General features: G+C 58.4%; 1 protein-coding gene across 1 annotated transcript in view; it reads left to right on the top strand.

Annotated features, from left to right (window-relative positions):
* The window catches only part of LOC140399403 (SLIT-ROBO Rho GTPase-activating protein 1-like), a 45,175-nt gene extending 25,333 nt beyond the window's left edge, over positions 1–19,842 (top strand). Inside the window, exons 3-5 of the mRNA XM_072488982.1 lie at positions 3,150–3,312; positions 8,620–8,682; positions 19,642–19,842. Of these exons, the coding sequence (XP_072345083.1) occupies positions 3,150–3,312; positions 8,620–8,682; positions 19,642–19,842 (427 nt within the window). The remainder of the gene's footprint in view (positions 1–3,149; positions 3,313–8,619; positions 8,683–19,641) is intronic.
* Positions 19,843–21,588: the final 1,746 nt, after the last annotated feature.

Here is a 21,588-nt window from a genome sequence, read left to right as displayed (position 1 = left end):
CGGAACAAGCCTGCCCGCAGATCGGTGGACCCCGATCGCGGGCCAGGCTACCGTGGGCGCCCCCCTCTGGAGTCGGATCTCCCCCCCGCCCGACGACTGCCCACGCATACTTTTTACTTCCGGTCCATCTTTGTCCCTTTCCATAAAGACCGAAAATTCTCCTGAGTTCTGGTCACTATCACCGGATTGCTCCCCCCGAAACTCCTCCCTCTTGCCCGGGTTCATTTCCGAAAGCTCAGTGCAGCACAGCCCCCTCCCTTGTAGAACTTACTATGTTTTGGCATAAATCGCATTTTGACAATCCTGCCCCTTTCAGCTTCTCATCATTCGGTTATTATTAATCCACTGCTTTTACACTGACTCTCACTGGGGTACAGTTCCACACACACTGACTCTCACTGGGGTACAGTTCCACACACACTGACTCTCACTGGGGTACAGGTCCCACACACACTGACTCTCACTGGGGTACGGGTCCCACACACACTGACTCTCACTGGGGTACGGGTCCCACACACACTGACTCTCACTGGGGTACGGGTCCCACACACACTGACTCTCACTGGGGTACGGGTCCCACACACACTGACTCTCTCTGGGGCACGGGACCCACACACACTGACTCTCACTGGGGTACGGGACCCACACACACTGACTCTCACTGGGGCACGGGACCCACACACACTGACTCTCACTGGGGTATGGGTCCCACACACACTGACTCTCACTGGGGTACGGGTCCCACACACACTGACTCTCACTGGGGTACGGGTCCCACACACACACTGACTCTCACTGGGGTACGGGTCCCACACACACTGACTCTCACTGGGGTACGGGTCCCACACACACTGACTCTCACTGGGGTACGGGTCCCACACACACTGACTCTCACTGGGGTACGGGTCCCACACACACTGAATCTCACTGGGGTACGGGTCCCACACACTCTGACTCTCACTGGGGTACAGGTCCCACACACACTGACTCTCACTGGGGTACGGGCCCCACACACACTGACTCTCACTGAGGTACAGTTCCACACACGCTGACTCTCACTGGGGTACAGTTCCACACACACTGACTCTCACTGGGGTACGGGTCCCACACACACTGACTCTCACTGGGGTACGGGTCCCACACACACTGACTCTCACTGGGGTACGGGTCCCACACACACTGACTCTCACTGGGGTACGGGTCCCACACACACTGAATCTCACTGGGGTACGGGTCCCACACACTCTGACTCTCACTGGGGTACAGGTCCCACACACACTGACTCTCACTGGGGTACGGGCCCCACACACACTGACTCTCACTGAGGTACAGTTCCACACACGCTGACTCTCACTGGGGTACAGTTCCACACACACTGACTCTCACTGGGGTACGGGTCCCACACACACTGACTCTCACTGGGGTACGGTCCCACACACACTGACTCTCACTGGGGACGGGTCCCACACACACTGACTCTCACTGGGGTACAGGTCCCACACACACTGACTCTCACTGGGGTACGGGTTCCACACACACTGACTCTCCCTGGGGTACAGGTCCCACACACACTGACTCTCACTGGGGTATGGGTTCCACACACACTGACTCTCACTGAGGTACGGGTCCCACACACACTGACTCTCACTGGGGTACGGGGTTCCACACACACTGACTCTCACTGGGGTACAGGTCCCACACACACTGACTCTCACTGGTATAGGGGTTCCACACACACTGGCTCTCACTGGGGTACAGGTTCCACACACACTGACTCTCACTGGGGTACGGGTTCCACACACACTGACTCTCACTGGGGTACGGGTCCACACACACTGACTCTCACTGGGGTACGGGTCCCACACACACTGACTCTCACTGGGGTACGGGTCCCACACACACTGACCCTCACTGGGGTACGGGTCCCACACACACTGACCCTCACTGGTGTACAGGTTCCACACACACTGACCCTCACTGGTGTACGGGTTCCACACACACTGACTCTCACTAGGGTATGGGTTCCACACACACTGACTCTCACTGGGGTACGGGTCCCACGCACACTGACTCTCACTGGGGTACGGGTCCCACACACACTTACTCTCACTCGGGTACGGGTTCCACACACACTGACTCTCACTGGGGTACGGGTCCCACGCACACTGACTCTCACTGGGGTACGGGTCTCACACACACTGACTCTCACTGGGGTACGGGTCCCACACACACTGACTCTCACTGGGATACGGGTCCCACACACACTTACTCTCACTGGAATACGGGTCCCACACACATTGACTCTCACTGGGGTACGGGTCCCACACACACTGACTCTCACTGGGATACGGGTCCCACACACACTGACTCTCACTGGGGTGCGGGTCCCACACACACTGACTCTCACTGGGGTACGGGTCCCACACACACTGACGCTCAGTGGGGTACGGGCCCCACACACACTGACTCTCACTGGGGTACGGGTCCCACACACACTGACTCTCACTGGGGTACGGGTCCCACACACACTGACTCTCACTGGGGTACGGGTTCCACACACACTGACTCTCACTGGGGTACGGGTCCCACACACACTGACTCTCACTGGGGTACGGGTCCCACACACACTGACTCTCACTGGGGTACTGGTCCCACACACACTGACTCTCACTGGGGTACGGGTCCCACACACACTGACTCTCACTGGGGTACTGGTCCCACACACACTGACTCTCACTGGGGTACGGGTCCCACACACACTGACTCTCACTGGGGTACGGGTCCCACACACACTGACTCTCACTGGGGTACGGGTCCCACACACACTGACTCTCACTGGGGTACGGGTTCCACACACACTGACTCTCACTGGGGTACGGGTCCCACACACACTGACTCTCACTGGGGTACGGGTTCCACACACACTGACTCTCACTGGGGTACGGGTCCCACACACACTGACTCTCACTGGGGTACGGGTTCCACACACACTGACTCTCACTGGGGTACGGGTCCCACACACACTGACTCTCACTGGGGTACGGGTCCCACACACACTGACTCTCACTGGGGTACGGGTTCCACACACACTGACGCTCACTGGGGTACGGACACACACTGGATATACGGAAATTTCTTTGTTTTTATAGGAAGGATCAGAATTTGCTCTCTCCCGTCAACTGCTGGTACCTCATCTTGGACCAGACCCGTCGCGAGAGCAAGGACCATGGTGCTCTGAGTGAGATTTACAGTAACAACATCGTTCTGCGTCTCTCGCACGTCAGTGAGGATGTGACACGCATGTGCAAGAAGGTAATGGCCCCGGAGAGAGCGTTTCCACTCCCTGTTGCCTCTCCAGGATCCCGGGTTAGGGAATCTTTCTCTGTGATATCTCAGACACCGTGCAGACGGTGTGTCACCCAGCTTCCCTCCTCATAAGAACATAAGAACTAGGAGCAGGAGTCGGCCATCTGTCCCCTCGAGCCTGCTCCACCATTCAATGAGATCATGGCTGATCTTTGTGGACTCAGCTCCACTCTCCGGCCCGTACACCATATCCCCGAATCCCTTTATTCTTTAGAAAGGCATCTATCTTTATCTTAAAAACGTTTAAAGAAGGAGCCTCAACTGCTTCACTGGGCAAGGAATTCCAGAGATTCACAACCCTTTGGGTGAAGAAGTTCCTCCTAAACTCAGTCCTAAATCTACTTCCCCTTATTTTGAGGCTATGCCCCCTAGTTCTGCTTTCCCCGACCAGTGGAAACAACCTGCCCCCATCTATCCTATCTATTCCCTTCATAATTTTATATGTTTCAATAAGATCCCCCCCGCATCCTTCTAAACTCCAATGAGTACAGTCCCAGTCTACTCAACCTCTCATCATAATCTAATCCCCTCAACCCTGGGATCAACCTAGTGAATCTCCTCTGCACTCCCTCCAGTGCCAATATGTCCTTTCTCAGGTAAGGAGACCAAAACTGAACACAATACTCCAGATGTGGCCTCATCAACACCTGAGACAATTGCAGCATAACCTCCCTAGTCTTGAACTCCATCCCTCTAGCAATGAAAGACAAAACTCGATTAGCCTTCTTAATCCCCTGTTGCACCTGCACACCAACTTTTTGCGACTCGTGCACCAGCACACCCAGGTCCCTCTGCACAGCAGCATGTTTTAACACCTTACCGTTTAAATAATAATCCATTCTGCTGTTATTCCTCCTAAAATGGATCGCCTCACACTTGGCAACATTGAATTCCATCTGCCAGACCCTAGCCCATTCACCTAACCTATCCAAATCCTTCTGCAGACTTCCGGTATCCTCTGCCCTTTTTGCTTTACCACTCATCTTAGTGTCGTCTGCAAACTTTGACACATTGCACTTGGTCCCCAACTCCAAATCGTCTATGTAAATTGTGAACAACTGCGGGCCCAACACAGATCCTTGAAGGACCCCACTAGTTACAGGTTGCCAACCAGAGAAACACCCATTTATCCCCACTCTCTGCTTTCTGTTAGTTAACCAATCCTCTACCCATGCTACCACTTTACCCTCAATGCCATGCATCTTTAGTTTATGCAGCAACCTTTTGTGTGGCACCTTGTCAAAAGCTTTCTGGAAATCCAGATATATCCATTGGCTCTCCGTTATCTACTGCACTGGTAACGTCCTCAAAAAATTCTACCAAATTAGTCAGACACGACCTACCCTTTGTGAACCCATGCTGCTTCTGCCCAACGGGACAATTTCCCTCCAGGTGCCCTGCTATTTCCTCCTTAATGATAGATTCCAGCATTTTCCCTACAACCGGAGTTAAGCTTACCGGCCTATAATTACCCGCTTTCTGCCGACCTCCTTTTTTAAACAGTGGTGTCACGTTTGCTACTTTCCAATCCGCCAGGACCGCCCCAGAGTCTAGTGAATTTTGATAAATTATCACTAGTGCGTTTACAATTTCCCTAGCCATCTCTTTTAACACTCTGGGATGCATCCCATCAGGGCCAGGAGACTTGTCTACCTTTAGCCCCATTAGCTTGCCCAATACTGCCTCCTTAGTGATTACAATCATCTCAAGGTCCTCACCTATCATCTTTATTTCCATCAGTCACTGGCATGTTATTTGTGTCCTCCACTGTGAAGACTGACCCAAAAAACCTGTTCAGCTCCTCAGCCATTTCCCCGTCTCCTATTATTAAATCTCCCTTCTCATCTTCCAAAGGACCAATATTTACCTTAGCCACTCTTTTTTGTCTTATATATTTGTAGAAGCTTTTACTATCTGCTTTTATGTTCTGAGCCAGTTTACTTTCATAGTCTACCTTACTCTTCTTTATGGCTTTTTTAGTAGCTTTCTGTTGTCCCCTAAAGACTTCCCAGTCCTCTAGTCTCCCACTAATTTTTGCCACTTTGTATGTTTTTTCCTTCAATTTGATACTCTCCCTCACCTCCTTAGATCTCCACGGTCGACTTTTCCCCTTTCTACCGTCTTTCTTTTTTGTCGGTATGAACCTTTCCTGAACACTGTGAAAGATTGCTCGGAAGGTTCTCCACTGTTCCTCAACTGCTTCACCATGAAGTCTTTGCTCCCAGTCTACCTTAGCTAGTTCTTCTCTCATCCCATTGTAATCGCCTTTGTTTCAGCACAAAACACTAGTGTTTGATTTTATCTTGTCATCCTCCAACTGTATTTTAAATTCCACCATATTGTGGTCGCTCCTTCCAAGAGGATCCAGAAAATGAGATCATTAATCAATCCTGCCTCATTACACAGGACCAGATCTAGGACCGCTTGTTCCCTTGTAGGTTCCATTACATACTGTTCCAGGAAATTATCCCGGACACATTCTGTAAACTCCTCCTCAAGGCTGCCTTGACCGACCTGGTTAAACCAATCAACATGTAGATTAAAATCACCCATGATAACTGCTGTACCATTTCTACATGCATCTGTTATTTCTTTGCTTATTGCCTGCCCCACCATAATGTTACTATTTGGTGGCCTATAGACTACTCCTATCAGTGACTTTTTCGCCTTACTATTCCTGATTTCCACCCAAATGGATTCAACCTTATCCTCCATAGCACCGATGTCATTCCTTACTGTTGCCCGGATGTCATCCTTAAATAACAGAGCTACACCACCTCCCTTACCATCCCCTCTGTCCTTCCGAAAAGTTTGATACCCTCGGATATTTAACTCCCAGTCGTGACCATCCTTTAACCATGTTTCAGTAATGGCCACTAAATCATAGTCATTCACGATGATTTGTGCCATCAACTCATTCACCTTATTCCGTATACTACGAGCATTCAGGTAAAGTACACTTATGCTGTTTTTTATGTCTTTGTTATGAATCCTAACATCTTGATCAGTAACTTTTTGCAAATTATTTTTCCTCTTACCCTTTCTCCTAATTTTCCTTGTCTTTGAACCCATATCTCTACATAGTAACCTGTCACGTAACCTGCTGCCTTGCTCTCCATTAACTATTATACTGTCCATAGCTTTACCCTTCCCTTCCCCCCTCCTCGGCCAGAGCCTGGGGTCAGACAGTGTCCTTCACGCTGCCCACACTCCGCTCACCCCAGACAGAGCCGGAGCCCCCGGACACAATGGAGGGAACAACCAAGTCAATCACCATCTGCCAATCTTCCGGCTGCCTGGCAACGGCCCGTCTCCCTGGCAACAGCCCATCTCCCTGGCAACGGCCCGTCTCCCTGGCAACAGCCCGTCTCCCTGGCAACGGCCCGCCTCCCTGGCAACGGCCCGCCTCCCTGGCAACGGCCCGCCTCCCCCGGCAACTGCCTGCCCGTCTCCCCCGGCAACTGCCTGCCCGTCTCCCCCGGCAACTGCCTGCCCCTCTCCCCCGGCAACTGCCTGCCCGTCTCACCGGCAACTGCCTGCCCGTCTCCCTCGGCAACTGCCTGCCTGACTCCCCCGGCAACTGCCTGCCTGTCTTCCCCGACAACTGCCTGCCTGTCTCCCCCGGCTACTGCCTGCCTGTCTCCCCCGGCAACTGCCTGCCTGTCTCCCCCGGCAACTGCCTGCCTGACTCCCCCGGCAACTGCCTGCCTGTCTTCCCCGACAACTGCCGGCCTGTCTCCCCCGGCAACTGCCTGCCTGTCTCCCTCGGCAACTGCCTGCCTGTCTCCCTCGGCAACTGCCTGCCTGTCTCCCCCGGCAACTGCCTGCCTGTCTCCCCCGGCAACTGCCTGTCTGTCTCCCCCGGCAACTGCCTGCCTGCACCCTCCGGCAACTGCCTGCCTGTCTCCCCCGGCAACTGCCTGCCTGTCTCCCCCGGCAACTGCCTGCCTGTCTCCCCCGGCAACTGCCTGCCTGTCTCCCCGGCAACTGCCTGTCTGTCTCCCCGGCAACTGCCTGCCTGTCTCCCCCGGCAACTGCCTGCCTGTCTCCCCCGGCAACTGCCTGCCTGTCTCCCCCGGCAACTGCCTGCCTGTCTCCCCGGCAACTGCCTGTCTGTCTCCCCGGCAACTGCCTGCCTGTCTTCCCCGGCAACTGCCTGCCTGTCTCCCCCGGCAACTGCCTGCCTGTCTCCCCCGGCAACTGCCTGCCTGTCTCCCCCGGCAACTGCCTGCCTGTCTCCCCCGGCAACTGTTTGCCTGTCTCCCCGGCAATTGCCTGCCTGTCTCCCCCGGCAACTGCCTGCCTGTCTCCCCCGGCAACTGCCTGCCTGTCTCCCCCGGCAACTGCCTGCCTGTCTCCCCGGCAACTGCCTGCCTGTCTCCCCCGGCAACTGTCTGTCTCGCTTCACAACAATTTGGTTGGGCCGCCTGCCCATTGCCGGCTGTTTAACCAGAAATGGAACATTCCCCCCACTGATAACACCGAACACCGGGCAGGGTGATGACCCTGACACTGTGGGATGACCCCTGACACTGGGTGATGACCCCTGACACTGGGTGATGACCCCTGACACTGAGCAATGACCCTGACACTGTGGGATGACCCCTGACACTGTGGGATGACCCCTGACACTGGGTGATGACCCCTGACATTGAGCAATGACCCTGACACTGTGGGATGACCCTGACACTGTGGGATGACCCCTGACACTGTGGGATGACCCCTGACACTGTGGGATGACCCCTGACACTGGGTGATGACCCCTGACATTGAGCAATGACCCTGACACTGTGGGATGACCCCTGACACTGGGATGACCCCTGACACTGTGGGATGACCCCTGACACTGGGTAATGACCCTGACACTGTGGGATGACCCCTGACACTGAGCAATGACCCTGACACTATGAGATGACCCCTGACACTGGGTAATGACCCTGAACCTGTGGGATGACCCGACACTGGGTGATGACCCCTGACACTGGGTTATGACCCTGAACCTGTGGGATGACCCCTGACACTGGGTTATGACCCTGAACCTGTGGGATGACCCCTGACACTGAGCGACGACCCCTGACACTGAGCAGTGACGTCTGACTCTGGGATTGACCCCACCTGGCCAATTCAGGGACTGTGGGCCAATCGTTGATGAATATTTATCCTTCACCGATATCACCCAATGAAACCGACGATTGGGTCGTTTATCACATTGCAGCAGTGCCGCCGGTAACCAGCCTCTCGTTCCCTCTGCAGAGCAAGGAGGTTGCAATTCAGATGCAGGAGGAGCTGCTGAAGGTCACCAATGAGCTGCAGACGGTGAGTATTCTCTCTGCCACTTCACTGGCAGGGTTCGGGGTGGGCCTGAGAATTCCCCCACTAACCCCCCCCGTACCAACCCCCCCCCCGCATCAACCCCTCCCCCCGTACCAACCCCCCCCCCCCGCACCAACTCCCCCCCCGCACCAACCCCCACACCCCCCGCACCAACCCCCACACCCCCCGCACCAACCCCCACACCCCCCGTACCAACCCCCACACCCCCCGTACCAACCCCCACACCCCCCGTACCAACCCCCACACCCCCGCACCAACCCCCCCCCCGCACCAACCCCCACACCCCCCGTACCAACCCCCACACCCCCCGTACCAACCCCCACACCCCCGCACCAACCCCCCCCCCGCACCAACCCCCACACCCCCCGCACCAACCCCCACACCCCCCGCACCAACCCCCACACCCCCCGTACCAACCCCTCCCCCCCCGCACCAACCCCCCCCCCGCACCAACCCCCACACCCCCCGCACCAACCCCCCCCGCCCCAACCCCCCCCCCCACCGCACCAACCCCTCCCCCCGTACCAACCCCCCCCCCCCGCACCAACCCCCACCCCCCCGCACCAACCCTCCCCCCCCCCCCGTACCAGCCCCAACCCCCGTACCAACCCCCCCCCCCGCAACAACCCCCCCCCCACACCAACCCCCCCCCCCGTACCAACCCCCCCGGCACCAACCCCCCCCCTCCCCCGTACCAACCCCCCCCGTACCAACCCCCCCCGTACCAACCCTCCCCGTACCACCGCCCTGTACCAACCCCCCTCCCCCGTAAAAACCCCCCCTCCCCCGTACCAACCCTCCCCGTACCAACCCTCCCCCCCCCCCCGTACCAACCCACCCCCAACCAACCCACACCCCGTGCCAACCCTCCCCCCCGTACCAACCCCCCCCCCCCACTCACAGCCCAGTGACCCCCCCCCAGCCACTCACAGCCCAGTGACCCCCCCTGTGACCCCCCCCCCCCCCCCCCCCCAGCCCAGTGACGCCCGCCGCAGCCCACCCGAAGCTGCAAAATCTGACTGGAGGTCAGGTGAGGCCCACATGTGTGGAATAGTTCACAGTATTCAGGCCCACCCACATCCTTAAACCCCCACCACAACCCCCACCGAAGCACAGAGGCAGCCGTGTGTACCGCCTACAAGATGCACTGCAGCAACTCACCAAGGCCCCTTAGGCAGCACCTTCCAAACCCACGCCCTCTACCATCTAGAAGGTCAAGAGCAGCAGATACCCGGGAACCCCAGTGAGTCTGAACCCCAACAAGAATCAGTATCTTGAGGCAAGAACCAAGGAAAGGAGGCGGCCCATTCAGCCCCTCTCCAGCCTGTTACACAGGAACAGGAGGAGGCCCATTCAGCCCCTCTCCAGCCTGTTACCCAGGAACAGGAGGCGGCCCATTCAGCCCCTCTCCAGTCTGTTACACAGGAACAGGAGGAGGCCCATTCAGCCCCTCTCTAGCCTGTTACACAGGAACAGGAGGAGGCCCATTCAGCCCCTCTCCAGCCTGTTACCCAGGAACAGGAGGCGGCCCATTCAGCCCCTCTCCAGCCTATTACACAGGAACAGGAGGAGGCCCATTCAGCCCCTCTCCAGCCTGTTACACAGGAACAGGAGGCGGCCCATTCAGCCCCTCTCCAGCCTGTTACACAGGAACAGGAGGAGGCCCATTCAGCCCCTCTCCAGCCTGTTACACAGGAACAGGAGGAGGCCCATTCAGCCCCTCTCCAGCCTGTTACACAGGAACAGGAGGAGGCCCATTCAGCCCCTCTCCAGCCTGTTACACAGGAACAGGAGGAGGCCCATTCAGCCATTCTCCAGCCTGTTACACAGGAACAGGAGGAGGCCCATTCAGCCCCTCTCCAGCCTGTTACACAGGAACAGGAGGAGGCCCATTCAGCCCCTCTCCAGCCTGTTGCACAGGAACATGAGGCCCATTCAGCCCCTCTCCAGCCTGTTACACAGGAACAGGAGGAGGCCCATTCAGCCCCTCTCTAGCCTGTTACACAGGAACAGGAGGAGGCCCATTCAGCCCCTCTCCAGCCTGTTACACAGGAACAGGAGGAGGCCCATTCAGCCCCTCTCTAGCCTGTTACACAGGAACAGGAGGAGGCCCATTCAGCCCCTCTCCAGCCTGTTACACAGGAACAGGAGGAGGCCCATTCAGCCCCTCTCCAGCCTGTTACACAGGAACAGGAGGAGGACCATTCAGCCCCTCTCCAGCCTGTTACACAGGAACAGGAGGAGGCCCATTCAGCCCCTCTCCAGCCTGTTACACAGGAACAGGAGGAGGACCATTCAGCCCCTCTCCAGCCTGTTACACAGGAACAGGAGGAGACCATTCAGCCCCTCTTCAGCCTGTTACACAGGAACAGGAGGAGGCCCATTCAGCCCCTCTCCAGCCTGTTACACAGGAACAGGAGGAGGCCCATTCAGCCCCTCTCCAGCCTGTTACACAGGAACAGGAGGAGGCCCATTCAGCCCCTCTCCAGCCTGTTACACAGGAACAGGAGGAGGCCCATTCAGCCCGTCTCCAGCCTGTTACACAGGAACAGGAGGAGGCCCATTCAGCCCCTCTCCAGCCTGTTACACAGGAACAGGCCCATTCAGCCCCTCTCCAGCCTGTTACACAGGAACAGGGGGAGGCCCATTCAGCCCCTCTCCAGCCTGTTACACAGGAACAGGAGGAGGCCCATTCAGCCCCTCTCCAGCCAGTTACACAGGAACAGGAGGAGGCCCATTCAGCCCCTCTCCAGCCTGTTTTACAGGAACAGGAGGGGGCCCATTCAGCCCCTCTCCAGCCTGTTGCACAGGAACAGGAGGCGGCCCATTCAGCCCCTCTCCAGCCTGTTACACAGGAACAGGAGGCCATTCAGCCCCTCTCCAGCCTGTTACCCAGGAACAGGAGGAGACCCATTCAGCCCCTCCCCAGCCTGTTACACAGGAACAGGAGGAGACCCATTCAGCCCCTCCCCAGCCTGTTACACAGGAACAGGAGGAGGCCCATTCAGCCCCTCCCCAGCCTGTTACACAGGAACAGGAGGAGGCCCATTCAGCCCCTCTCCAGTCTGTTACACAGGAACAGGAGGAGGCCCATTCAGCCCCTCTCCAGCCTGTTACACAGGAATAGGAGGAGGCCCATTCAGCCCGTCTCCAGCCTGTTACACAGGAACAGGAGGCCATTCAGCCCCTCTCCAGCCTGTTACCCAGGAACAGGAGGAGACCCATTCAGCCCCTCTCCAGCCTGTTTACACAGGAACAGGAGGAGGCCCATTCAGCCCCTCTCCAGCCTGTTACACAGGAACAGGAGGAGGCCCATTCAGCCCCTCTCCAGCCTGTTACACAGGAACAGGAGGAGGCCCATTCAGCCCCTCCCCAGTCTGTTACATAGGAACAGGAGGAGGCCCATTCAGCCCCTCTCCAGCCTGTTACACAGGAATAGGAGGAGGCCCATTCAGCCCCTCTCCAGCCTGTTACACAGGAACAGGAGGCGGCCCATTCAGCCCCTCTCCAGCCTGTTACACAGGAACAGGAGGAGGCCCATTCAGCCCCTCTCCAGCCTGTTACATAGGAACAGGAGGAGGCCCATTCAGTCCCTCTCCAGCCTGTTACAGAGGAACAGGAGGAGGCCCATTCAGCCCCTCTCCAGCCTGTTACACAGGAACAGGAGGCCATTCAGCCCCTCTCCAGCCTGTTACCCAGGAACAGGAGGAGACCCATTCAGCCCCTCCCCAGCCTGTTACACAGGAACAGGAGGAGACCCATTCAGCCCCTCCCCAGCCTGTTACACAGGAACAGGAGGAGGCCCATTCAGCCCCTCTCCAGTCTGTTACACAGGAACAGGAGGAGGCCCATTCAGCCCCTCTCCAGCCTGTTACACAGGAATAGGAGGAGGCCCATTCAGCCCGTCTCCAGCCTGTTACACAGGAACAGGAGGCCATTCAGCCCCTCTCCAGCCTGTTACCCAGGAACAGGAGGAGACCCATTCAGCCCCTCTCCAGCCTGTTTACACAGGAACAGGAGGAGGCCCATTCAGCCCCTCTCCAGCCTGTTACACAGGAACAGGTGGAGGCCCATTCAGCCCCTCTCCAGCCTGTTACACAGGAACAGGAGGAGGCCCATTCAGCCCCTCCCCAGTCTGTTACACAGGAACAGGAGGAGGCCCATTCAGCCCCTCTCCAGCCTGTTACACAGGAATGGGAGGAGGCCCATTCAGCCCGTCTCCAGCCTGTTACACAGGAACAGGAGGCCATTCAGTCCCTCTCCAGCCTGTTACCCAGGAACAGGAGGAGACCCATTCAGCCCCTCTCCAGCCTGTTTACACAGGAACAGGAGGAGGCCCATTCAGCCCCTCTCCAGCCTGTTACACAGGAACAGGAGGAGGCCCATTCAGCCCCTCTCCAGCCTGTTACACAGGAACAGGAGGAGGCCCATTCAGCCCCTCCCCAGTCTGTTACACAGGAACAGGAGGAGGCCCATTCAGCCCCTCTCCAGCCTGTTACACAGGAATAGGAGGAGGTCCATTCAGCACCTCTCCAGCCTGTCACGCAGGAACAGGAGGCCATTCAGCCCCTCTCCAGCCTGTTACCCAGGAACAGGAGGAGACCCATTCAGCCCCTCCCCAGCCTGTTACCCAGGAACAGGAGGAGACCCATTCAGCCCCTCCCCAGCCTGTTACACAGGAACAGGAGGAGGCCCATTCAGCCCCTCTCCAGTCTGTTACACAGGAACAGGAGAAGGCCCATTCCGCCCCTCTCCAGCCTGTTACACAGGAATAGGAGGAGGCCCATTCAGCCCGTCTCCAGCCTGTTACACAGGAACAGGAGGAGGCCCATTCAGCACCTCTCCAGCCTGTTGCACAGGAACAGGAGGAGGCCCATTCAGCCCCTCTCCAGCCTGTTACACAGGAACAGGAGGAGGCCCATTCAGCCCCTCTCCAGCCTGTTACACAGGAACAGGAGGAGGCCCATTCAGCCCCTCTCCAGCCTGTTACACAGGAACAGGAGGAGGCCCATTCAGCCCCTCCCCAGCCTGTTACCCAGGAACAGGAGGAGACCCATTCAGCCCCGCCCCAGCCTGTTACACAGGAGCAGGAGGAGGCCCATTCAGCCCCTCTCCAGTCTGTTACACAGGAACAGGAGGAGGCCCATTCAGCCCCTCTCCAGCCTGTTACACAGGAATAGGAGGAGGCCCATTCAGCCCCTCTCCAGCCTGTTACACAGGAACAGGAGGAGGCACATTCAGCCCGTCTCCAGCCTGTTACACAGTAATAGGAGTAGGCCCATTCAGCACCTCTCCAGCCTGTTACACAGGAACAGGAGGAGGCCCATTCAGCCCCTCTCCAACCTGTTTACACAGGAACAGGAGGAGGCCCATTCAGCCCCTCTCCAGCCTGTTACACAGGAACAGGAGGAGGCCCATTCAGCCCCTCTCCAGCCTGTTACACAGGAACAGGAGGCCATTCAGCCCCTCTCCAGCCTGTTACCCAGGAACAGGAGGAGACCCATTCAGCCCCTCTCCAGCCTGTTACCCAGGAACAGGAGGAGACCCATTCAGCCCCTCTCCAGCCTGTTACACAGGAACAGGAGGAGGCCCATTCAGCCCCTCTCCAGCCTGTTACACAGGAACAGGAGGAGGCCCATTCAGCCCCTCTCCAGCCTGTTACACAGGAACAGGAGGAGGCCCATTCAGCCCCTCTCCAGCCTGTTACACAGGAACAGGAGGTGGCCCATTCAGCCCCTCTCCAGCCTGTTACACAGGAACAGGAGGAGGCCCATTCAGCCCCTCTCCAGCCTGTTACACAGGAACAGGAGGAGGCCCATTCAGCCCCTCTACAGTCTGTTACACAGGAACAGGAGGAGGCCCATTCAGCCCGTCTCCAGCCTGTTACACAGGAATAGGAGGAGGCCCATTCAGCACCTCTCCAGCCTGTTACACAGGAACAGGATGAGGCCCATTCAGCCCCTCTCAAGCCTGTTACACAGGAACAGGAGGAGGCCCATTCAGCCCCTCTCCAGCCTGTTACACAGGAACAGGAGGCCATTCAGCCCCTCTCCAGCCTGTTACCCAGGAACAGGAGGAGACCCATTCAACCCCTCTCCAGCCTGTTTACACAGGAACAGAAGGAGGCCCATTCAGCCCCTCTCCAGCCTGTTACACAGGAACAGGAGGAGGCCCATTCAGCCCCTCTCCAGCCTGTTACACAGGAACAGGAGGAGGCCCATTCAGCCCCTCTCAAGCCTGTTACACAGGAACAGGAGGAGGCCCATTTGGCCCCTCTCCAGCCTGTTACACAGGAACAGGAGGAGGCCAATTCAGCCCTTCTCCAGCATGTTACACAGGAACAGGAGGAGGCCCATTCAGCCCCTCTCCAGCCTGTTACACAGGAACAGGAGGAGGCCCATTCAGCCCCTCTCCAGCCTGTTACACAGGAACAGGAGGAGGCCCATTCAGCCCCTCTCCAGCCTGTTACACAGGAACAGGAGGTGGCCATTCAGCCCCTCTCCAGCCTGTTACACAGGAACAGGAGGGAGGCCCATTCAGCCCCTCTCCAGCCTGTTACACAGGAACAGGAGGAGGCCCATTCAGCCCCTCTCCAGCCTGTTACACAGGAACAGGAGGAGGGCCCATTCAGCCCCTCTCCAGCCTGTTTCACCTCTCCCCTCCCCATCGAATCCTTTAATCACCTTAAAAACCCTCAATAACTTCACCCCCTTAATCCTCGACAACTCGGGATATGAGCCTTGTCTGCGAGACCTGCCCTCATCATTTAACCCTTTCTGCCCCTTGGGATTATTCTGGGGAATCTGCGTTGCTCCAAGGTGCAATAGCCCACCCTGAGCAGCAGGTCCCAGGACGGAACTGGGCCCAATGCAGGCTCCAGTACGGCTCCAGACAACAGCGCAGATGTGCTCAACGCAGGAGCCTCTGGGGCAGAGATTCCCAAACATTCACAATCGTTGCCAATGAACAAAATCCTTCCTGTCCTAGACAATCGCCCCTCCCGTTATCCCAAACTGTGCGACCACCCCCCTGCCCGCTCCCGTCTTTCCAATTCCCCGCCCAGCAGCGAAAGGCACTCAGCGTCGCGTTGGTGTGAACGGGAGAGGAATCCCCGCGGGTGTGAACGGAGGGGAAACCCTCGTGGGTGTGAACGGGAGGGGAATCCTCGTGGGTGTGAACGGGAGGGGAATCCCGCGGGTGTGAACGGGGAGGGGAATCCGCGGGTGTGAACGGGAGGGGAATCCCGCGGGTGTGAACGGGACGGGAATCCCGCGGGTGTGAACGGGAGGGAATCCCGCGGGTGTGAACGGGAGGGGAATCCCGCGTGTGTGAACGGGAGGGAAATCCCACGGGTGTGAACGGGAGGGGAATCCCGGGGGTGTGAACGGGAGGGGAACCCTCGTGGGTGGTGAACGGGAGGGGAATCCCGCTGGTGTGAACGGGAGGGGAATCCCGCGGGTGTGAACGGGAGGGGAATCCCCGCGGGTGTGAATGGGAGGGGAATCCCGCAGGTGTGAACGGGAGGGGAATCCCGCGGGTGTGAACGGGAGGGGAATCCCCGCGCGTCAGTGAACGGGAGGGGAATCCCCGCGCGTGTGAACGGGAGGGGAATCCCAATGGTGTGAACGGGAGGGGAATCCCGCTGGTGTGAACGGGAGGGGAATCCCGCTGGTGTGAACGGGAGGGCATTCCCCGTGGGTGTGAACGGGAGGGGAATCCCCGCTGGTGTGAACGGGAGGGGAATCCCGCGGGTGTGAACGGGAGGGGAATCCCGCGGGTGTGAACGGGAGGGGAATCCCGTGGGTTGTGAACGGGAGAGGAATCCGTGGGTGTGAACGGGAGGGGAATCCCGTGGGTGTGAACGGGAGAGGAATCCCCGCGGGTGTGAACGGGAGGGGAATCCCGCGGGTGTGAACGAGAGGGGGATCCCCGCTGGTGTGAACGGGAGGGGAATCCCGTGGGTGTGAACGGGAGGGGAATCCCGCGGGTGTGAACGAGAGGGGGATCCCTGCTGGTGTGAACGTGAGGGGAATCCCGCGGGTGTGAACGGGAGGGGAATCCCTGCGGGCGTGAACGGGACGGGAATCCCTGCTGGTGTGAACGGGAGGGGAATCCCGTGGGTGTGAACGGGAGGGGAATCCCGTGGGTGTGAACGGGAGGGAATCCCGCGGGTTGTGAACGGGAGGGGGAATCCCGCGGGTGTGAACGGGAGGGGAATCCCGCGGGTGTGAACGGGAGGGGAATCCCCGCGTGTGTGAATGGGAGGGGAATCCCGCGGGTGTGAACGGGAGGGGAATCCCGCGGGTGTGAACGGGAGGGGAATCCCGCGGGTGTGAACGGGAGAGGAATCCCGTGGGTGTGAACGTGAGGGGAATCCCGCGGGTGTGAACGTGAGGGGAATCCCGCGGGTGTGAACGGAGAGGAATCCCGTGGGTGTGAGCGGGAGGGAATCCCGTGGGTGTGAACGGAGAGGAATCCCTGCGGGTGTGAACGGGATAGGAATCCCGTGGGTGTGAACGGGGAGGGGAATCCCGCGGGTGTGAACGGGAGGGAAATCCCCGCGGGTGTGAACGGGAGGGAATCCCGCGGGTGTGAACGGGATAGGAATCCCGTGGGTGTGAACGGGAGGGGAATCCCCGCGGGTTGTGACGGGAGGGGAATCCCGCGGGTGTGAACGGGAGGGAAATCCCGCGGGTGTGAACGGGAGGGGAATCCCTGCGGGCGTGAACGGGACGGGAATCCCTGCTGGTGTGAACGGGAGGGGAATCCCGTGGGTGTGAACGGGAGGGGAATCCCGCGGGTGTGAACGGGAGGGGAATCCCGCGGTGTGAACGGGAGGGGAATCCCGCGGGTGTAGAACGGGAGGGGAATCCCCGCGTGTGTGAATGGGAGGGGAATCCCGCGGGTGTGAACGGGAGGGGATCCCGCGGGTGTGAACGGGAGGGGAATCCCGCGGGTGTGAACGGGAGAGGAATCCCGTGGGTGTGAACGTGAGGGGAATCCCGCGGGTGTGAACGTGAGGGGAATCCCGCGGGTGTGAACGGGAGAGGAATCCGTGGGTGTGAGCGGGAGGGGAATCCCGTGGGTGTGAACGGGAGAGGAATCCCTGCGGGTGTGAACGGGATAGGAATCCCGTGGGTGTGAACGGGAGGGAAATCCCCGCGGGTGTGAACGGGAGGGAATCCCGCGGGTGTGAACGGGAGGGGAATCCCGCGGGTGTGAACGGGAGGGGAATCCCCCGCGTGTGTGAATGGGAGGGGAATCCCGCGGGTGTGAACGGGAGGGGAATCCCGCGGGTGTGAACGGGAGAGGAATCCCGTGGGTGTGAACGTGAGGGGAATCCCGCGGGTGTGAACGTGAGGGGAATCCCGCGGGTGTGAACGGGAGAGGAATCCCGTGGGTGTGAGCGGGAGGGGAATCCCGTGGGTGTGAACGGGAGAGGAATCCCTGCGGGTGTGAACGGGATAGGAATCCGTGGGTGTGAACGGGAGGGAAATCCCCGCGGGTGGTGAACGGGAGGGGAATCCCGCGGGTGTGAACGGGAGGGGGAATCCGCGGGTGTGAACGGGAGGGGAATCCCGCGGGTGTGAACGGGAGGGAAATCCCGCGGGTGTGAACGGGAGGGAAATCCCGCGGGTGTGAACGGGAGGGGAATCCCGTGGTGTGAACGGGAGGGGAATCCCGTGGGTGTGAACGGGAGGGGAATCCCGTGGGTAGTGAACGGGAGGGGAATCCCTGCGGGCGTGAACGGGACGGGAATCCCTGCTGGTGTGAACGGGAGGGGAATCCCGTGGGTGTGAACGGAGGGGAATCCCGCGGGTGTGAACGGGAGGGGAATCCCGCGGGTGTGAACGGGAGGGAATCCCGCGGGTGTGAACGGGAGGGGAATCCCCGCGTGTGTGAATGGGAGGGGAATCCCGCGGGTGTGAACGGGAGGGGAATCCCGCGGGTGTGAACGGGAGGGGAATCCCGCGGGTGTGAACGGGAGAGGAATCCCGTGGGTGTGAACGTGAGGGGAATCCCGCGGGTGTGAACGTGAGGGGAATCCCCGCGGGTGTGAACGGGAGAGGAATCCCGTGGGTGTGAGCGGGAGGGGAATCCCGTGGGTGTGAACGGGAGAGGAATCCTGCGGGTGTGAACGGGATAGGAATCCCGTGGGTGTGAACGGAGGGAAATCCCCGCGGGTCGTGAACGGGAGGGGAATCCCGCGGGTGTGAACGGGAGGGGAATCCCGCGGGTGTGAACGGGAGGGGAATCCCCGCGTGTGTGGAACGGAGGGGAATCCCGCGGGTTGTGAACGGGAGGGGAATCCCGCGGGTGTGAACGGGAGAGGAATCCCGTGGGTGTGAACGTGAGGGGAATCCCGCGGGTGTGAACGTGAGGGAATCCCGCGGGTGTGAACGGGAGAGGATCCCGTGGGTGTGAGCGGGAGGGGGAATCCCGTGGGTGTGAACGGGAGAGGAATCCCTGCGGGTCGTGAACGGGATAGGAAATCCCGTGGGTGTGAACGGGAGGGAAATCCCCGCGGGTGTGAACGGGAGGGGAATCCCGCGGGTGTGAACGGGAGGGGAATCCCGCGGGTGTGAACGGGAGGGGAATCCCGCGGGTGTGAACGGGAGGGAAATCCCGCGGGTGTGAACGGGAGGGGAATCCCGTGGGTGTGAACGGGAGGGGAATCCCGTGGGTGTGAACGGGAGGGGAATCCCGTGGGGTGTGAACGGGAGAGGAATCCCGTGGGTGTGAACGGGATAGGAATCCCGTGGGTGTGAACGGGAGGGGAATCCCGTGGGTGTGAACGGGAGGGGAATCCCGCGGGTGTGAACGGGAGGGGAATCCCGTGGGTGTGAACTGGGAGGGGAATCCCCGCTATCCAGGTACCACCAGAACCCTGTCCCAGTGTGGCAAGATCGGCAGTGGCTCTAACTTGTGTTCCTGAAGCAGGCCATGAAGAACTATCACATGTACCACCTGGAGAGCACCAATGCAGAGAGCAAGCTGAAAGAGGTCGAGAAGCTGGAAGAGAAGCAGATGGGAAAGCCCAGCGAGCAAGGAGGCCAACTCGGATTGGACAGTAAGATCCAGAGACGGAGCTCCCTCCGAAAGATCGAGAAAACTGAAGGAAAAGGTACAGCACGGGGTTAGAGACAGAGTAAAGCTCCCTCTACACTGTCCCCATCAAACACTCCCAGGACAGGTACAGCACGGGGTTAGATACAGAGTAAAGCTCCCTCTACACTGTCCCCATCAAACACTCCCAGAACAGGTACAGCACGGGGGTTAGATACAGAGTAAAGCTCCCTCCACACTGTTCCCCCATCAAACACTCCCAGGACAGGTACAGCACGGGGTTAGATACAGAGTAAAGCTCGCTCTGCACTGTCCCCATCCAACACTCCCAGGACAGGTACAGCACGGGGTAGATACAGAGTAAAGCTCCCTCTACACTGTCCCCATCAAACACTCCCAGGACAGGTACAGCACGGGGTTAGATACAGAGTAAAGCTCCCTCTACACTGTCCCCATCAAACACTCCCAGGACAGGTACAGCACGGGGGTTAGATACAGAGTAAAGCTCGCTCTGCACTGTCCCCATCCAACACTCCCAGGACAGGTACAGCACGGGGTTAGATACAGAGTAAAGCTCCCTCTACACTGTCCCCATCAAACACTCCCAGGACAGGTACAGCACGGGGTTAGATACAGAGTAAAGCTCCCTCTACACTGTCCCCATCAAACACTCCCAGGACAGGTACAGCACGGGGTTAGATACAGAGTAAAGCTCCCTCTACACTGTCCACATCAAACACTCGCAGGACAGGGACAGCACAGGGTTAGATAACAGAGTAAAGCTGCCTCTACACTGTCCCCATCAAATACTCCAGGACAGGTACAGCACGGGGTTAGATACAGAGTAAAGGACAGGTACAGCACGGGTTAGATACAGAGTAAAGCTCCCTCTACACTGTCCCCATCAAACACTCCCGGGACAGGTACAGCACGGGGTTAGATACAGAGTAAAGCTCCCTCTACACTGTCCCCATCAAACACTCCCAGGACAGGTACAGCACGGGGTTAGATACAGAGTAAAGCTCCCTCTACACTGTCCCCATCAAACACTCCCAGGACAGGTACAGCATGGGGTTAGATACAGAGTAAAGCTCCCTCTGCACTGTCCCATCAAACACTCCCAGGACAGGTACAGCACGGGATTAGATACAGAGTAAAGGACAGGTACAGCACGGGGTTAGATACAGAGTAAAGGACAGGTACAGCACGGGGTTAGATACAGAGTAAAGCTCCCTCTACACTGTCCCCATCAAACACTCCCGGGACAGGTACAGCACGGGGTTAGATACAGAGTAAAGCTCCCTCTACACTGTCCCCATCAAACACTCCCAGGACAGGTACAGCACGGGGTTAGATACAGAGTAAAGTTCCCTCTACACTGTCACCATCAAACACTCCCAGGACAGGTACAGCACAGGGTTAGATACAGAGTAAAGCTCCCTCTACACTGTCCCCATCAAACACTCCCAGGACAGGTACAGCACTGGGTTAGATACAGAGTAAAGCTCCCTCTACACTGTCCCCATCAAACACTCCCAGGACAGGTACAGCACGGGTTGGATACAGAGTAAAGCTCCCTCTACACTGCCCCCATCAAACACTCCCAGGACAGGTACAGCACGGGGTTAGATACAGAGTAAAGCTCCCTCTACTCTGTCCCCATCAAACACTCCCAGGACAGGTACAGCACGGGGTTAGATACAGAGTAAAGCTCCCTCTACACTGTCCCCCATCAAACACTCCCAGGACTGGTACAGCACGGGGTTAGATACAGAGTAAAGCTCCCTCTACACTGTCCCCATCAAACACTCCCAGGACAGG

The sequence above is a fragment of the Scyliorhinus torazame genome, chromosome 22 (genome assembly GCF_047496885.1).
Source record: "Scyliorhinus torazame isolate Kashiwa2021f chromosome 22, sScyTor2.1, whole genome shotgun sequence".
Taxonomy (NCBI): Eukaryota; Metazoa; Chordata; class Chondrichthyes; order Carcharhiniformes; family Scyliorhinidae; genus Scyliorhinus; species Scyliorhinus torazame.
The sequence above is the reverse complement of the archived record's forward strand: the minus strand, read 5'-3'. Positions and strand labels throughout refer to the sequence as shown.